Source organism: Podarcis pityusensis, assembly GCF_964106645.2.
Source record: "Podarcis pityusensis genome assembly, chromosome: 1".
Classification (NCBI taxonomy): domain Eukaryota; kingdom Metazoa; phylum Chordata; class Lepidosauria; order Squamata; family Lacertidae; genus Podarcis; species Podarcis pityusensis.
Window position 1 is genome coordinate 102018222 of NC_138028.1, and position 15364 is coordinate 102033585.

The 15364-nt window shown below is 43.5% G+C and overlaps 1 protein-coding gene across 1 annotated transcript in view; it reads left to right on the plus strand.

The window, feature by feature from the left end:
* The window catches only part of LOC308479172 (uncharacterized protein), a 128644-nt gene that overhangs the window by 97491 nt on the left and 15789 nt on the right, over positions 1-15364 (plus strand). Inside the window, exon 5 of the mRNA XM_081009621.1 lies at positions 14197-14257. Coding sequence (XP_080865747.1) covers positions 14197-14257 — 61 coding nt within the window. The remainder of the gene's footprint in view (positions 1-14196; positions 14258-15364) is intronic.

Consider the following 15364-nt stretch of genomic DNA (forward strand, 5'->3'; position numbering starts at 1 on the left):
ATACTTTAGTAAATAGTGATAAGATTGTACCATATCATGCCTTGACAGAAGCAAATAATGTTAACTCCTGGTACCTAAATATGTAAGAAATCTACAAATGGGTGAGAATTAAAACTGAATTATTATTTTTTTCCATGTGAGATCCACGTTCCTTCTAGCTGTTGGAGGACTGTCAATACATACTCCATGGGAACCATCCCTTAGTGAGTCTACTGTTCATTGCAACAGGTCCAGGGGGCTCTTGATGCTGGGCTCTCTGTTGGGGTTTTGGCCTTTGGCAGATGACCAGCCCTGCTGACCCTTCACACGAGCCCTGTGTGAGAAGGATTACTTTTGAAAGTAGCTCTATGGGGGGGGCACTAGGGGCGCATTAGAAGATGGCCGACAATACCACATCTCTCCGACCCACATGGGGTAATTAAGAGGCTGTTATGGGAGTAGGCAGCCTCCCTTGTTGCCCCAAGGAAATGGGGAACACTGCCCTTGCCTGCTGTGCCCATAAATCACCCCCTAATTTGAAACAAGGGGGTGAGGGCCCTAGGCAGAATGCCCCCGTGTGGACCTCGGCTCTCCTGGACGCTGTCTCTGATCGCGCACTAGCTGCAGCAATTTGGAATAATTAATTACAAAAGAAGCAAATGCACATATTTCAAGTGAAGAAGGGGAGTGAAGTCTGCTAATTTAAGTGACCTCTGCGAAAGAAGACGATGTGTTGGAGAAACAGGAATATTTTACGATGAAGATACACCAAAGGCTGGGTATGTTGACAACCGGACTGAATGGGGGGGGGGAACCTTTTTTACTTTCCTTCTATGTGATTTACAAGAACCCCTCCTCATTAGAATCGTCGGTTGAACTGACCCAAGCAGGATGATTAAGGTCTGTATGGAGATAAACTTTAACCAAAAGTATCCTTTATGGAGATTGAGAAGCAATAAGAGCTTTTGGAATGGCGAAGCAATTAATTCGGAGTCACCATCTTGCCAAAGGATTTACAGTGGTGCCTCGCAAGATGAATGCCTCGCAAGACGAAAAACTCGCAAGACAAAAGAGTTTTTCGTTTTTTGAGTTGCTTCGCAAGACGAATTTCCCTATGGGCTTGCTTCGCAAGACGAAAACGTCTTGCAAGTTTGTTTCCTTTTTCTTAAAACCGTTAATACCCAGGGTGCATTGCTTGAAGAGGTGCAGTTGCGACTTGACTTCGAGGAGCAACTCATAGCACGCAAGCCACAAGCCCATGAAGGACCGTCTGACCCTGCTCTTCTGTGCCAACGCAAGCGTCAACCTGAAGATCAAGCCCCTGCTGGTGTACCACTCAGAGAACCCACAGGCCTTCAAGAAACACAAGGTCGACAAGGAGCAGCTGAGTGTCATGTGGCGATCCAACAGTAAGGCATGGGTCACACGTGTGCTGTTTGTGGACTGGGTCAATCTTGCTGGACAACGACCTGCCGCTGAAGGCTTTGCTTCTGATGGACAATGCTCCTGCTCATCCTAAAGGCCTTGAGGAGGACTTGTTGGAGGAGTTCAGCTTCATCAACATCATGTTCCTGCCGCCTAACACCACGCCACTGCTCCAGCCGATGGATCAGCCGCTCATCGCCAATTTCAAAAAACTCTACACCAAGGAGCTTTTCAGGCGATGCTTCGAGGTGACTGATTGCACCAACATCACCCTGCGGGAATTCTGGAAGGACCACTTTGACATCGTCACCTGCTTGAAGATGATCACCACGGTCTGGGATGGGTTCAGCCAGAGAAATTTGAATTGCGCTTGGCGCAGCCTGTGGCCGGACTGTGTGGCACCAAGTGACTCTGATGCACCAGAGTCAACAGTGGTGCAGGACATTGTTTCCTTGGGGAGGACCATGGGCCTGGAGGTCACAGAGGAGGACGTCAGCGAGCTGGTGGAGGAGCATGACCACGAGCTGACCACCCAGGAGCTGGTCGAACTGCAGGCAGAGGCTGCACAGGAGCAGGCCTCGCTGGAAGAGGAGGAAGCAACTGAGGAACAGCTGTCCTCCAAAGAACTGAGGGACATTTGCCAGAAGTGGAAAGATGTGCAGGCTTTTGCACAGCGGCACCACCCTGACAAGGACCTGACACGTGACCTTGCGAACACTTTTGATACGAGGGTCATGTCGTCTTTCAGGGAGGTGCTGAAAAGGCGGATGAAGCAGCAGACCATGGACAGGTTCTTCAGCAAGAAGCAAAGAGTGGAAGAGGAACCTTCTTCAAGTTGTCCCCCAGAGTCTTAGAAAATGTATGTACAGTACACTTTGGTGATTTTTAAATGCTTTTCTGTCATGTTTAGAAACTTAAATTATTGTTCCTTCAATTTTTGAAATGCTCTTTACAGTATGTGTGACTTTAAAGAGCACTTAATAAACTCTTTTTGTACCAAATTTGGCTTTGTTTGGACTTTTTTTGACCATAGGAACGCATTAATTGATATTCAGTGCATTCCTATGGGAAACCGTGCTTCGCAAGACAAAAAATTCGCAAGACAAAAAAACTCGCAGAACGAATTAATTTCGTCTTGCGAGGCACCACTGTATAGCCAGGAGGAGGAACAGACTTGTTTTCAGACTGCATTCCTGGTGAATCTCCTCAGAGGTTTTGAGAAAGGAGGCAGATTGGTGAAGATTAATGACGTTAAGACTGTTTTGATGTATGGAAGTGATGTTATATGGAAAACGTCTGGATATGGCTACTGGATAAAAAAAAAAATATCCACGCAGGATTACAAACTGTTCTAACCAGCTTGTGGAGACTATCAGAGGTCACAAAGAGAAAGGAAAAATATATGAAAATAACAACAAGAGATGTGGAAAAACAATAAGAAAGGACTGGATAGTACTGTGAACATCATAAGGTTAGATTTGTGGACATTAAAACAGCAGTAAGAAGCAAGAAGTTGATTGGATCCCCTTCGGAACTTGAAATATGGGTACCCCCAACAAAAATTTAACATTCGGCTGTGTAATTTGGAATTTATGTAATTTGGTTTGATTTGATGTGATTGGTCGGTTAATAATAATAAAAAAAATTATTCTTGAAAGTAGCTCTATGGATTGAGCTATGCACATTTCTCACTAACGCCATATACCAAGGAGGAGTGAGATGGAAACACCCCAAACCATACTTTCTCTGTGAGTAAAATAACCGAGGTCACATTATCTTGCTCCAATTAAATTATGTTTTCCCACAGAATGTTAGCTTCAGGGTGGTCTTCTGAGGCACTTGACGTACTTCGTCTTAATTTCTGGGTAATGTGGTGCTGACAATCATTTAAGACAATGTAGCTGATAGGCCAGTCTCCCCCAACCTCCCAAAAATGTTTTTTTCCTAGCATATCCTGGTGACACTTTTCTGAGATGGATGTCTTCCGCAGAATTTGATTAATGTAATGCAATAAAAGAGATGTGCACTAAGGTGTCTGAACATGTCTTGTTAAGTATCTTTGATTCATTATATGTAGTTCTTAGTTCCCTTCTCTTTCTTCAGTTCATTTTTTAACATTTCAATAATATATCTATAAATATGAAAAAGTTGGCACTTTCAAAGTCACTGACATATATGTCTACTAATTCATGGCTCTAAAAAATTTGTATCTTTCAACTTGTCATTTTAAATGTTGTACGTTTTATTGCTGTAAGTAACCTGTGTTAGAAATTAAATGTTGAACTTTAGCGAGGAAATAAATAAAATGGTTGACAGAGTGGCTATACCACAAGGTACCTGAATGTAGTACTAAGATAAAATTGCTGACTGTCTCCCATCCTAAGATGACTGGATGATTTTTGAGTCATGTCATTTGGCAGTGCTCCAAATGAATACAAATAAATGAGCAAGAAAGTTAAAGCTTCGGAAACTGTCAATCACAAGACATCACCTAAGTGCAAGATTGCTTGCACCTGGGCAGGTGTGCATGTGTGTTTGTGAACAGGTTCAGGGGCAAGCTGGAAAATTGCTCTGTCGGGTAAAGCTAAAGGCATGCAAGTAAACAGAGCAGACTGGATTTTCGAGAATCAAGATAGAGCGGGGCAAAGGTATTAGAAGCAGGAGCAAACAGATTCAATCAAGGTACACCCCAAGAGATTTGAATACTGTATGGGCTCTGGACCAATCTTGAAGCAGCTTCTTCCTGTTTTCTTTTACTGTGACTACTTGGAGGCTAGAGCCAAAGGGGGCAGCAAAGTCCAAGTGGTCTCACATAGGAATGGGTCAATTTTGGTTTTGCTCCGTTTTCCATTTTCCCAGTCTTTTTTTTTTTTAACGCGCTCCTGAAAATTTGTTTGAGTGCATATTTCTCCTAATTTTTGTACACACTTTTGCCCAATTACCTTTTTTTGCGATTAATTTCTCCATATATAATGCAGTTTTGTATATTGCCTTCAGCTGTATATGAATTTATACAAGCACACACTTTGCACTAGTATATGCATATGTATACATTATCTGGCTGGAAAACCACATTACAAAATTCAGAGAAGTGCGGATTTCAAAGGACAATTCTGTTTCCGTGTGCATTGTCTTCCAGTAAGTGTAAATTCTGCAAGTTTGCCTTTAAATGTGAACCAAATCTAATTTAACCTCCAGCTCTAGTCTTAACAGAGCTTGCATTAAGATAGGAGGCAAGGACAGCTGATGAACTATTCCTGATAGCAACTGTCCTCAGTGACGTCAGCAGATCCTCCACATCTGACAAGCTACATAGTGTTCCAAGGCATCACATTCACTGTATGAATCCTGATTTGCTGGGATGAATTTGTTGAAGAAAAAGACAGGGAATTGTGCTGGAGCAGGAGTGTGGGGCAGATAGAGAAGCTAAGAACAACCTATAAAAAGCAAGCGTTGTTAATAATTACACCCCCCCCCCAAATAAAACAATCTGAAAGGTCTACTTTTTCTCAACACCAAAACTGAATGGACAAAAATTTGGTGCAGAATAAAATATACCTCATGGCAGGAAAAAAGGCAGCTGGCTGGATTTATCCCAAAGGACAAGATAATGTCACATACTGCAAATATTTTAAGTTTATTTTTCTTTAACATTGATTTCCTTAAATGAGAATTGCCGCAGTTCTTTCCTGATTCAAAAAAAGAGAGAAACAATTCTTGCGTTTATATTCGGAGCTTAAGGAGGTAAGGTTTTCTGTGTTAAGAGCAGTTCTTTTTTTCTAAAAAAATGTTTAGAAGTACTCTCATTTTGACTCAAGAAAATCAAAATTTTATAGTTCAGATTGGAAAAAATAAATACAGTAAATGGACAAAAGTACAAAGATTCACAAAATGTTTAGGGGTCTGCGTCCCCCTGTGTCCCGTCCCCCCCAGAAAAAAAGCACTGGTTAAGAGCAATATGACAAGAGGACCTTAAATATTTCTCAGCTGGCCGATTGTGAGTTTATGTATAATTTCCACTTGGAATCTGCCTTGAGTGCTGTGTGACAGAAAGTCAGTCTAGATGTTCTAAAATATACAAAATAAGTAAGTGTGTGCCTGCGTACTGTGGGTGGGGCACACATGGCTTCATTGGTGGAAAGTTATCCAGGGTTCAGGTTTTGAAAAAGCTTTCAGAAACAGTTATCCTACTCGTTTACAGCCAGCTTAATGCGCCATGCCTTGACAGGCAACATGCCCTAGTGCAGCGCATGGAAAGGAACGAAAGCCTCAGAAGCATAAGGAAGACGCAACGCTGACCACATGAAAAACTAGGCGGTTTGAGGGCTTGACTGCAAGGTGCAGTGAGAGATGGAGTGGTGGGTTTAGATGGGTAGTGGGTTTGCTGGCAGGAGAGAAAACAGAAGTCATGGTCACTGATCCAGAAGTGATGGCAAACCACACAATGTAACTGCCAAAGATGTTTTCAAAATCATCCAGTGTCTGTGATGGTTTAGAAAGCCAGCACTTGAATATGTGTTGAGGACAGAAGTAGAAAATCAAAGCACTCAAGTGCATTTGTACAGAGTGAGGGAAGGGGCAGGATCCAGCCTGCGCAGTGTGGATTCTCTAAGAGGCTAATGCTTTGCTCTGTTTACAACAATGTACTGTGTGGCTTTTTTAAAAAAAAATATTATTAATACCAGCAGCAGAAATCTGGGATCAAGTAATAATTAAGCATATGAGCTGTGAGTCAGGAAGTCCTTGGTTTATTTTATTGATTTTTAAAAAAGTTCTCTCCCACTTATTTTTATAAAGAGACTTAAGGCAGTTAACAGGCATAATCCTAAAAAAAGCCCCTAAACATATTCAAATTAGTAATATATGCAAAACAAGGAGCCAAAGGCCTTTTAGAAAAGACCGTAGAGTGCAAATACATATTCGAGTGGTATTTTAATTTTGTATAGGAGGTTATTGAAAAGTGTTTGGTACCCAAGTCAACACTGACCACAGCCCTTTTACTGAGACAGCCATAGGAAATCTCTGGCCTGCCACACCTTTTTTAAAAAATCAAGCCTTCCCTGCTCCCCAGGAGAGCTGGATTTTGGAAATTGGCCTTTCCTCACCTGATGATCCTTTCTAATCAGATGATGGGATGGCCAGCTAGACACACGCCATTTTAGTCCATATGTAGCTCTCCCTGTTCTCATTCAGTCTCCACAACAACCCTGGAGGGAGGTTAAGCCGAGACTCAGTGACTTGTCCAAGCTCACCCAGCAAGCTTCATGGGGGATTTGAACCCTGATCTCCAGCTCTTAATTGCTACACCACACTGGCTCTCATATGTTACTGCTTATAAGCAAAGAACAATACATTATGAGAAACAAAGAGCTGTTGTTATTTACATATCTATTAGCTGCATGTCATACTTGAACATTTAGCCCCAAAAGTTCCCCTAGGGCAGAGAGTGAAGCTGTGGTGCACCAGATGTTGCTGAACTACAACTCCCAACAGCCCCAGCCAGCAAGGTCCATAGTCAAGGGTGCTTGGAGCTGTAATTCAGTAACACCTGGAGGGCCAAAGTTGGTGTAGTGGTTAAGAGCGATAGACTTGTAATCTGGGGAACCGGGTTCGCGTCTCTGCTCCTCCACATGCAGCTGCTGGGTGACCTTGGGCCAGTCACACTTCTTTGAAGTCTCTCAGCCCCACTCACCTCACAGAGTGTTTGTTGTGGGGGAGGAAGGGAAAGGAGAATGTTAGCCGCTTTGAGACTCCTTCAGGTAGTGATAAAGCGGGATATCTAATCCAAACTCTTCTTCTTCCTCTTCTTCTTCCCCACCCATACCCCTAAGGGGACTTACAAACAAACTCAGAAGAGAATAAAACCTTATGCGATAATAAAGCCACATAAAACACACAAAAGTAGCAGAAAAAAATACCGTACATTAAAACTGCAGTGCTGTAGTAGAATAACACAAAGGGCTTTCTTCAAGAGCCAGGCTTTCTCTGCCTGTTGAGAGATAGGCAGGGAGTCTTCTGGATGAGCCTCCTCTGAGAGGAAATTCTATTACTGTGGCACTGAAACTGTGAGGAAGTGCCTTGCTTCTGAAGATGGGGGAACAGATAGGAAAGACTCAGATGTAGACTGGAGTGTAGGCAAAGCAGTCCCTTGAGGTTCCTGGACCCAAACTGCTTAGCACTGTTATCTTGACTTGGGCCAAGAAACAAGCTGGCAGCCAAAGGAGGTGTCGAAATGTCTGAGCGATACGCATCATACAGTGAGTGCCTCTCCTCCCGTTGCTGACTGTTGGCACTGGGAGCTAGGCAACGCAGCAGCGCAATGTTGTCATGCCACTAGTTGTGTTTAACTGAATGTTACGAGAAAGTGGTGGTGGAGGGCGGAGAGGTGAGTTCAGCTGTCCCCCAACTCTCATAAAGTCTAGTTCTGCCCTGTTTTTCTCCCTCTGAGGAGAAATGGTTGCCACTAGAGACAAGAGATACAGATATACTGTGCCAAAAGTACCTACAGGCCAACTTTCACCCAGGCTCTTGGCACTACTGCACTGTCATGGTGTTTGTCAGCCTCTCTCACTCACTGAGGATGTTTGGGGGAAGAGGAAGTACCTAGACATTGTGTTTACAGGAAAGCTCTATGAAGCGTAGGCCCGGGCGGTGGGGGGAGAAAGGGAAATTTGGTGGAGGCGAAGGAGTATGCTATCCCCCTGAGGACCAGCATTTCTCTCAGGAGAAACATAGATAGTAAGCTCTGTCAATTCAGTCGCAAGGCAGATTTTGTGCTGCAGTGTGGACGTTTGCTATGAACAAGACATGTTCTGGGGTTCATATGCATTGCATGGTTTGTCTATGGAATCTGCATTGCTAAAAGAAAGAAAGAAAGAAAGAAAGAAAGAAAGAAAGAAAGAAAGAAAGAAAGAATAATAATAATAATTTATTATTTATACCCCACCCATCTGGCTGAGTCTCCCCAGCCACTCTGGGCGGCTCCCAATCAAGTGTTAAAAACAATACAGCATTAAATATTCAAAACTTCCCTGAACAGGGCTGCCTTCAGATGTCTTTTAAAGATAGGATAGCTGCTTATTTCCTTCACATCTGAAGGGAGGGTGTTCCACAGGGTGGGTGCCACTACCGAGAAGGCCCTCTGTCTGGTTCCCTATAACCTCACTTCTCACAATGAGGGAACCGCCAGAAGGCCCTCGGCACTGGATCTCAGTGTTCGGGCTGAACGATGGGGGTGGAGACGCTCCTTCAGGTATACAGGACCGAGGCCGTTTAGAAAGAGCAAATTAACCTTGTCTTGCCTGTTCCTGCAGCATGCAGGTGTGCATCCTGCATCCTTCAACATCCCTCCTGAATTCCCTATTGCTCACTACTTAGAAACTGTGGTATTAAGTGGTATATAAATTATTGTCTTTAAATACATTCATGGCCTTCCAAGAGCCCGAGCCTTCGCAGTCTGAGACTTCTAGGGGTGTCTGCCTGCCCCAGGTGGCTTGTAGTAAAGAGGCAGGTTCTGCTAAGTAGAAGTGGACAGGACCCCACAGTGTTACCTAGTGGCAGCTGAAGCAGGCTGTTTCTGGGCAGCACCTTGCAGGCTTATGTCTCTTGCAGTTAAAGGTAGTGGGGCAGTTACATCATCAAGTTATTCTGGTGGGAATTAAGCAGCTGCAGACTGTATGGCTCCTTGGGGCTTCTTGCTTCCTTGGTCACTAGGCAGTTCTCATCATCTTACTCTTGCCAGACCAGCCTCACGATATGCCAGCTTTAGAGGTGTATGGACCATTGTCACAACAGTGTCCAGCAATCGATAAATCAGTGTTTTTTTCCAATGGAGCTTTCAAGATCAGTCCTAAAAGTAGTCTTTCACAGCTACTAAATGGCCCAGAGAGATTTAATAGGTTTAAGGGTTGCTCTTTTTTTTGTAGTCTTGGTGCCAGAGGAGAAGTTGCACCTTCAGCACTCTGGAAGGTATGGGAATCCTATCCAAGTCAGCAGTCACCAACCCTGCAAGAAAGTCTCCCGACATGTGAGAACCACCACAGGAAGGTTTTCAGCTCCCGCCTTCCTGCAGGAGAAGGACTGAGAGCAACATCTTCGAAGGGGTATCTCTAGAGCCAAGGTGAAACTGTTCAACCTCCCTTGTTATTTCCAGGAGGTGTAATTCTGTTAATGTTATGTTGTTGCATTGATATGCTGCTTCCCCTCCCCCTTTTGGTATATAGCGGTACCTCGGGTTAAGTACTTAATTCGTTCCGGAGGTTTGTTCTTAACCTGAAACTGTTCTTAACCTGAAGCACCACTTTAGCTAATGGGGCCTCCCCCTGCCACTGCGCCGCCGCCACACAATTTCTGTTCTTATCCTGAAGCAAAGTTCTTAACCCAAGGTAATATTTCTGGGTTAGCGGAGTCTGTAACCTGAAGCGTATGTAACCCGAGGTACCACTGTATTTGCTATTATGTTGCTGTTTTATTATTCTGGTTATTATGAAATTGTTCCTGAGATAGTTGATTTGGAGAGGCATTGCTGCCCTCTTTGTTGCAAGCCATGTTGAGCACAGTTGTTGTGTGTGGAAAACGTGGTACAAAAAACCCCAGCAACAACCTCAAAAGCCTTTCAGTCGGGCAGATGCTATTTATTTATGTGATCATTGTAAGTGAAAGGAAGCAAAACAGAGGCATTTGTTCTGTGTAAGTGCATTTTGCCTATCGGAGATTTTACTGTTGTATAACAAAGGGACACCCAATGACAGTCCCACCGGCTTGTTTTAGGAGACATGGCTCTCAACAGAGTGTTTGTTGTGGGGGAGAAAGGGAAAGGAGAATGTTAGCCGCTTTGAGACTCCTTCGGGTAGTGATAAAGCGGGATATCAAATCCAAACTCCTCCTCCTCCTCCTCCTCCTCCTCCTCCTCCTCCTCCTCCTCCTCCTCTTCTTCTCCTCAAGGTTCCTGAATTTATGCAAGTTTTGATGATGTAATAGGAGTCTCTATTATCAGAGGCATTTTGATTCCCTGACTCCAATAAAAATATGGCGGTAGACAACAGGAGATTATGAAATGCCCTTTGAGGACAAGAGATTAAGTACAGAGCACTTATGTCTGAGAAACGGTGTAGTTTTAGAAAATATGACCAAACTAGCAAGAGAACAGGAGGGAGGGGGAGAAAAGGATAACAAATTGCAGAATCCGGCCTCAGCAAGGACAGAAGCTACAGCTGACCTGCGAGAAAATATGGCTGAGCTAAAACACTCATTAGCTAGAGAAAAAAAGGAAGAAAGTTTTTGTTTGCTGTTTGTACCATGATCTTAAAATGCAAGTCTGTAAGCAGTAAGACACCCAAAAAAAATGAGGAAGGAATGTTGCATTCTGCAGGCAAGGGTGCCACGAGATCCCATCAGAAAAAAAACCCTATGTATTTGACTAAGTAAGCATTTTGTGGAATAGGTTGTTTCCTTCCTTGTTCTTTCTTTGGTGCTGAGGTAGGGGATTGTCATTTTTATCACCAGTTCTTGTAACATGTGTGTCATCGTCAAAGATTTTACTGCGCCTGTTATTTTTAGTGCTAGATCAAAAATTTCAAAGGCAATGAATGTTGCAGAGTGTTGGTATTTATTTTTTTTACTTTAGGGTGGGGTGTGGGAGGTTTCTGCAAAATGCAAGCTGTTGTTGTGTTTAAACTGAGCTTAATAATAATAATAATAATAATAATAATAATTTTCTATACTGGCCTTCATCACAAGATCTCAGGGTGGTTCACAAAATAAAAAGAGATGTTCAAAAGTGACAGAGTTTGAGCCATGTCAGTATAGGAAGGTTTGCATCTGCTCACTGTTTAGCTCTGAAGGTGATGTTATACCAAGACAGATCACCGGTCCATCTTCCCTGACTGACAGTGATTCTGCACGATTTCAGGCAAGAGTCTTTCTCAGTCTACTTGGAGAAGCAGGGGACTGAACTTAGGCTTTTCTGTGTGCAAAGCAGGCCACTGAGCTACAGAGATAAACAAGAAACAGACAATGTGAAAAGGCAGCTGAACTCCTTCCTGCACCACGGTGAAAATGCATTCATTTCAGGCCAGCCTAGGTACATGACAACTTAGGGATGGATCTTAATAAGAGGATTAATCTGGCAACCCTGCCTCTAACACATGACTTTACAAGCCAGGAGGCAACAGAATTAAGAATTAACTAAAAGTTAAATTATTATTATTATTATTATTATTATTATTATTATTATTATGCTTAGGGTGTAAATGCAACATATTCAGAGCACATGTATGTAGCGTCGTATTAAAGAAAGCTGTGGGAATCCAACTTCCAAGCTGAGCTAGGCGACTATATGTTAGGATACCCTTCCCCCACCGTAGGAGATTAAACACTCGTTTTGCAATATGCCCCAACTAAGAATTTACTGCTGCCTGTTATTTTTAGCAGCAGAAGAGAGATTAAACGAAATCCGGGATTATTTCAGACAGTGTTAGAAATGAGCAATATTTTTTTTTTTTTTTTTTTTATCACTGGGATCAGTCTGACCCAGTTGAGATTTGATAAGGCTTTGGTGCTTCTTTCTGAAATACTCACAAATGCTAAAGTTCCTCGGGCCAAGTTGTCCTTCAGTGGGGCAGAACAGAAAGTCGAGGGGGAGGGAAACTGGCCATGAGGTAATATACCCCCCCACTTCAAAACAAACAAGCACATCCTTCCTTTCCATGACACACCCCGGATACACCCCAGGGCTTTATAAATGACATTTCTTAAATGCAAATGAGTGCAATGATAGGCCGGTGGTCTGACTGTATAAGGCAGCTCCCCATGCTCCTATGAAGGGAGAGCAAGACAGGCAGGGTGATATGTCAACACTGAGAATGGACTATAGCTGCTGCTGCACCTTCTTTTCCTTCCTTCTTCTCTTTTGTTGATGGGGAAAGGGGGAAACAGGAATATGGAAGGCTGAAAGATGAGGAAAAGCTTCTGCAACAGTGTTTCGGTTCATAAACCCCTTGGTGGCAGTGTGGCAAATTTTGAAGAGTTGGCTCCTGTGGCCACCTCCCCTCAAGGAGAGTCCAAAAATATGGACAGTGCTTTCAATTCAATTTAAAGCACTATGATACCACTTTAAACGGTCATAGCTTTCCCCAGGAAATCCTAGGAACTGCCATTTATTAAAGGTGTTAAGAGCTGTTAGGAGATCCCTGTTCCCTTCACAGAGCTACCATTCCCAGAATTCCCTGGGAAGAGGCGTGAGCTGTTAAAGCCCTATGGGAACCGTCACTGTGAGGGGAATAAGCCTCTCCTAACAACTCTCATGCCTAGTGTATAGTGCAGGTGGGGAGACACACACACTCATACATGCCCCACCCAAAAGAAAAGCAGTGCACTGCGTAATTCCCAGTTCATTAGGATCAGTTGCCATAGAACAGATGTTCACAGAACACTGAACTTTAACACACTGAGCTTCAACAAGGCACAAGGAGGGCAGTTTCCCATTTCTGCTACACTCCATCATTTTCTTCCTTACTTGATTAGTTTTAGATCCAATCTTTCCTCCAAGGAGCTTAAGGCAGAATACATAGTTCCCTAGTGAGGTTTGTGGCGGAGCTGAGATTTGAACCCAGAACCTCCCTGTCCTAGTCCAACACTCTAACCATTACACCACAGGAGCATAGCAGACATGGGAAACTTTCCATTAAAGGTATTGCACTTGAGATGGCTAGGAACTGCCATGCAGCTGTGCCTTAACACTATCCTAGGTCACTAGAGCAAATCATAACGTATGGTACAGGAAAGTATATAATGATGATGCTTGTATCTAGTGGTATCTAATGACAATGATTCCTCTCATCTTCATTTGGATTCTGTCTCTCTCTCACACTCAAACTTGTACACTAAGTGGAAGCTACAGGACTGAATTATAGACCATTCAGTTTTCCCCTTGCTGGGATCAACCCTGCAGAGTATAACATAACAGAAAGATAGAAAAGTATGTTTCATAGAAAGGGATAAAGTCATATAAAGAGAAGTTCAAATGAAATAAATGGGATTTTGTGTGTGCATGTGGGTATACTGGATTTCTTGCCACTTTCAAGCTAACCCCCCTTAAGTTCACTTCAATACAATCACTGAAGTAGCTGGGGAAAGAGACAAAAAGATATGCTTTGATATGGTAGATCAACCCCAAAGTTTCCCCTCCTAATAAAATAAAATAAAAGTCTCTTTTGTATATACCGTTTGCAATGCAAATCTCAAGTTAGTGATTTCAGGCTCACTTCATGAGGGACAAAGAAGTATCTAGACACACAGAGATAGATAAAATAGAATAGATCTGCAATGATGGGGCATCTTTGATAGTTCAACAAAAGTTTTAAAAATAAATGAAAATCATTTATTTTCCCTGGCTACCTTGAATTAGCTCTCTCTGTGTGTGTTTGTATGCATAGATGGGCCTGGGTGAGAATGTTGCTGTATCATTACATAAACTTAGCAAGCCATATGGTTAAACAGCACCAGTTTGCATCAATCAGTACCTCTCTCTTATGGGTAGGATTCCCCCCTTCCTTTTAAAAAGGGAAAACATAACAATATGCTTGGAAACTGAACACCTGAGTTGGCTGCCTGATTATAGAAAGCAAACACATTTTAAGAGCCAAGTTCCTGAAACATCTGCTGGATTTTAAAATCTCTCCATCTTTATTAAGTAAAGAGAGAATAACGTGGGTTCCGGAGTATTACATCAAGGATTGTGACTTGTTATATATTTTCTTTTGGATTTAGATGAATCTGCCTTTTGGTTTTTAGGCAGTCTGCTCCTGTTGCAAAAATACCCATTTTAAAAGAATGGCAAAGAAAGCTGTTGTAGGTAAGTAGGCCAAATGAAAAAATAAAAATGTTGGATTTTTATATGCTGCCTTTAACATTCAAAATAACTCCTGAAAAGGGTTGGCCAAGTCACACTTTAGAAAATACCTCTCAAACAAAAGTCTACTTCCTTCACTTTTTTTTTTCAAGCAAGAGTCCTCTGGTTTGTTTTTAGTCTTTCCACACAATTTGGGTGGGTGTGGTTGCACAATAATTGTGCATTTCCTTCCCATAATTCCAGATAAGCATTGGCATGTGTGTGTGTCTCCTTCGCTCTCAGCAGCAGGAAGGCAGACATACAGACTGCATAGCACATGGTGCCTAATTTGTGTGGTCCATCAGGATCCGGCGTCCCCCGCCAATCAGCATTGAAGGAATAGCAGACTTAGGTTGTAATCCTATGCACACGTACACCTGCAATGGGAACCCCCTTGAACGCAGCAGTTGATACTTAACTTTGCCTGAGTGGGCTTCCACTTGGACAATTCTGGTTCTTCTGCTCCCCCTGCAGTCTGGGCTTCCCCATCCCCAGGGGTGGAGGAAGGGGGGTGCGGTGGGTACGGACGGACCTGGGTGTCACCGCTGAGGAGGGTGACAAAATGCTGGGCAGGGACTGCAGCACGCCTGAGCCACGTGTCTCTGCTGGGAGAGATGTAGTGGCTTGGGTGTGCACAGGCTCTGCCTGTCCAAACGGTCCGCCTGCTGCCTCCCCCCTTCCCTGCCCCTATGGGCGGTTTGCCTCGCCCCTGGGCACGCTGCCTAAGCGACTTCCTCCGTCACTGCCTATCCCCCACCCCAGTGCTCTAGCAGGCTCCCCAGTTCCCCAGAGTATTTTTTGGGGGGGGGTGAATGGGGAAGGAGTGGAAGGGGAAGCCCTGTTGCATGAGTGGAAGTCTGTTGTGTTTGAAGGCAGGCACAATTGTATGCCACCAGGTAGGATTCACTTTTGACAAGTATAGGAGCACACTGTTAGGCTTATGAAGAGTCAACCCATGGTCTGTTGAGCCCAGGTGTATCTACTTTGACTGACAATAGATCCCTGCAAAGCATGTACTCTACCACTGTGTTATGGTTCTGTGCCTTAGAACAATTCCATTCCTGCCTGTTA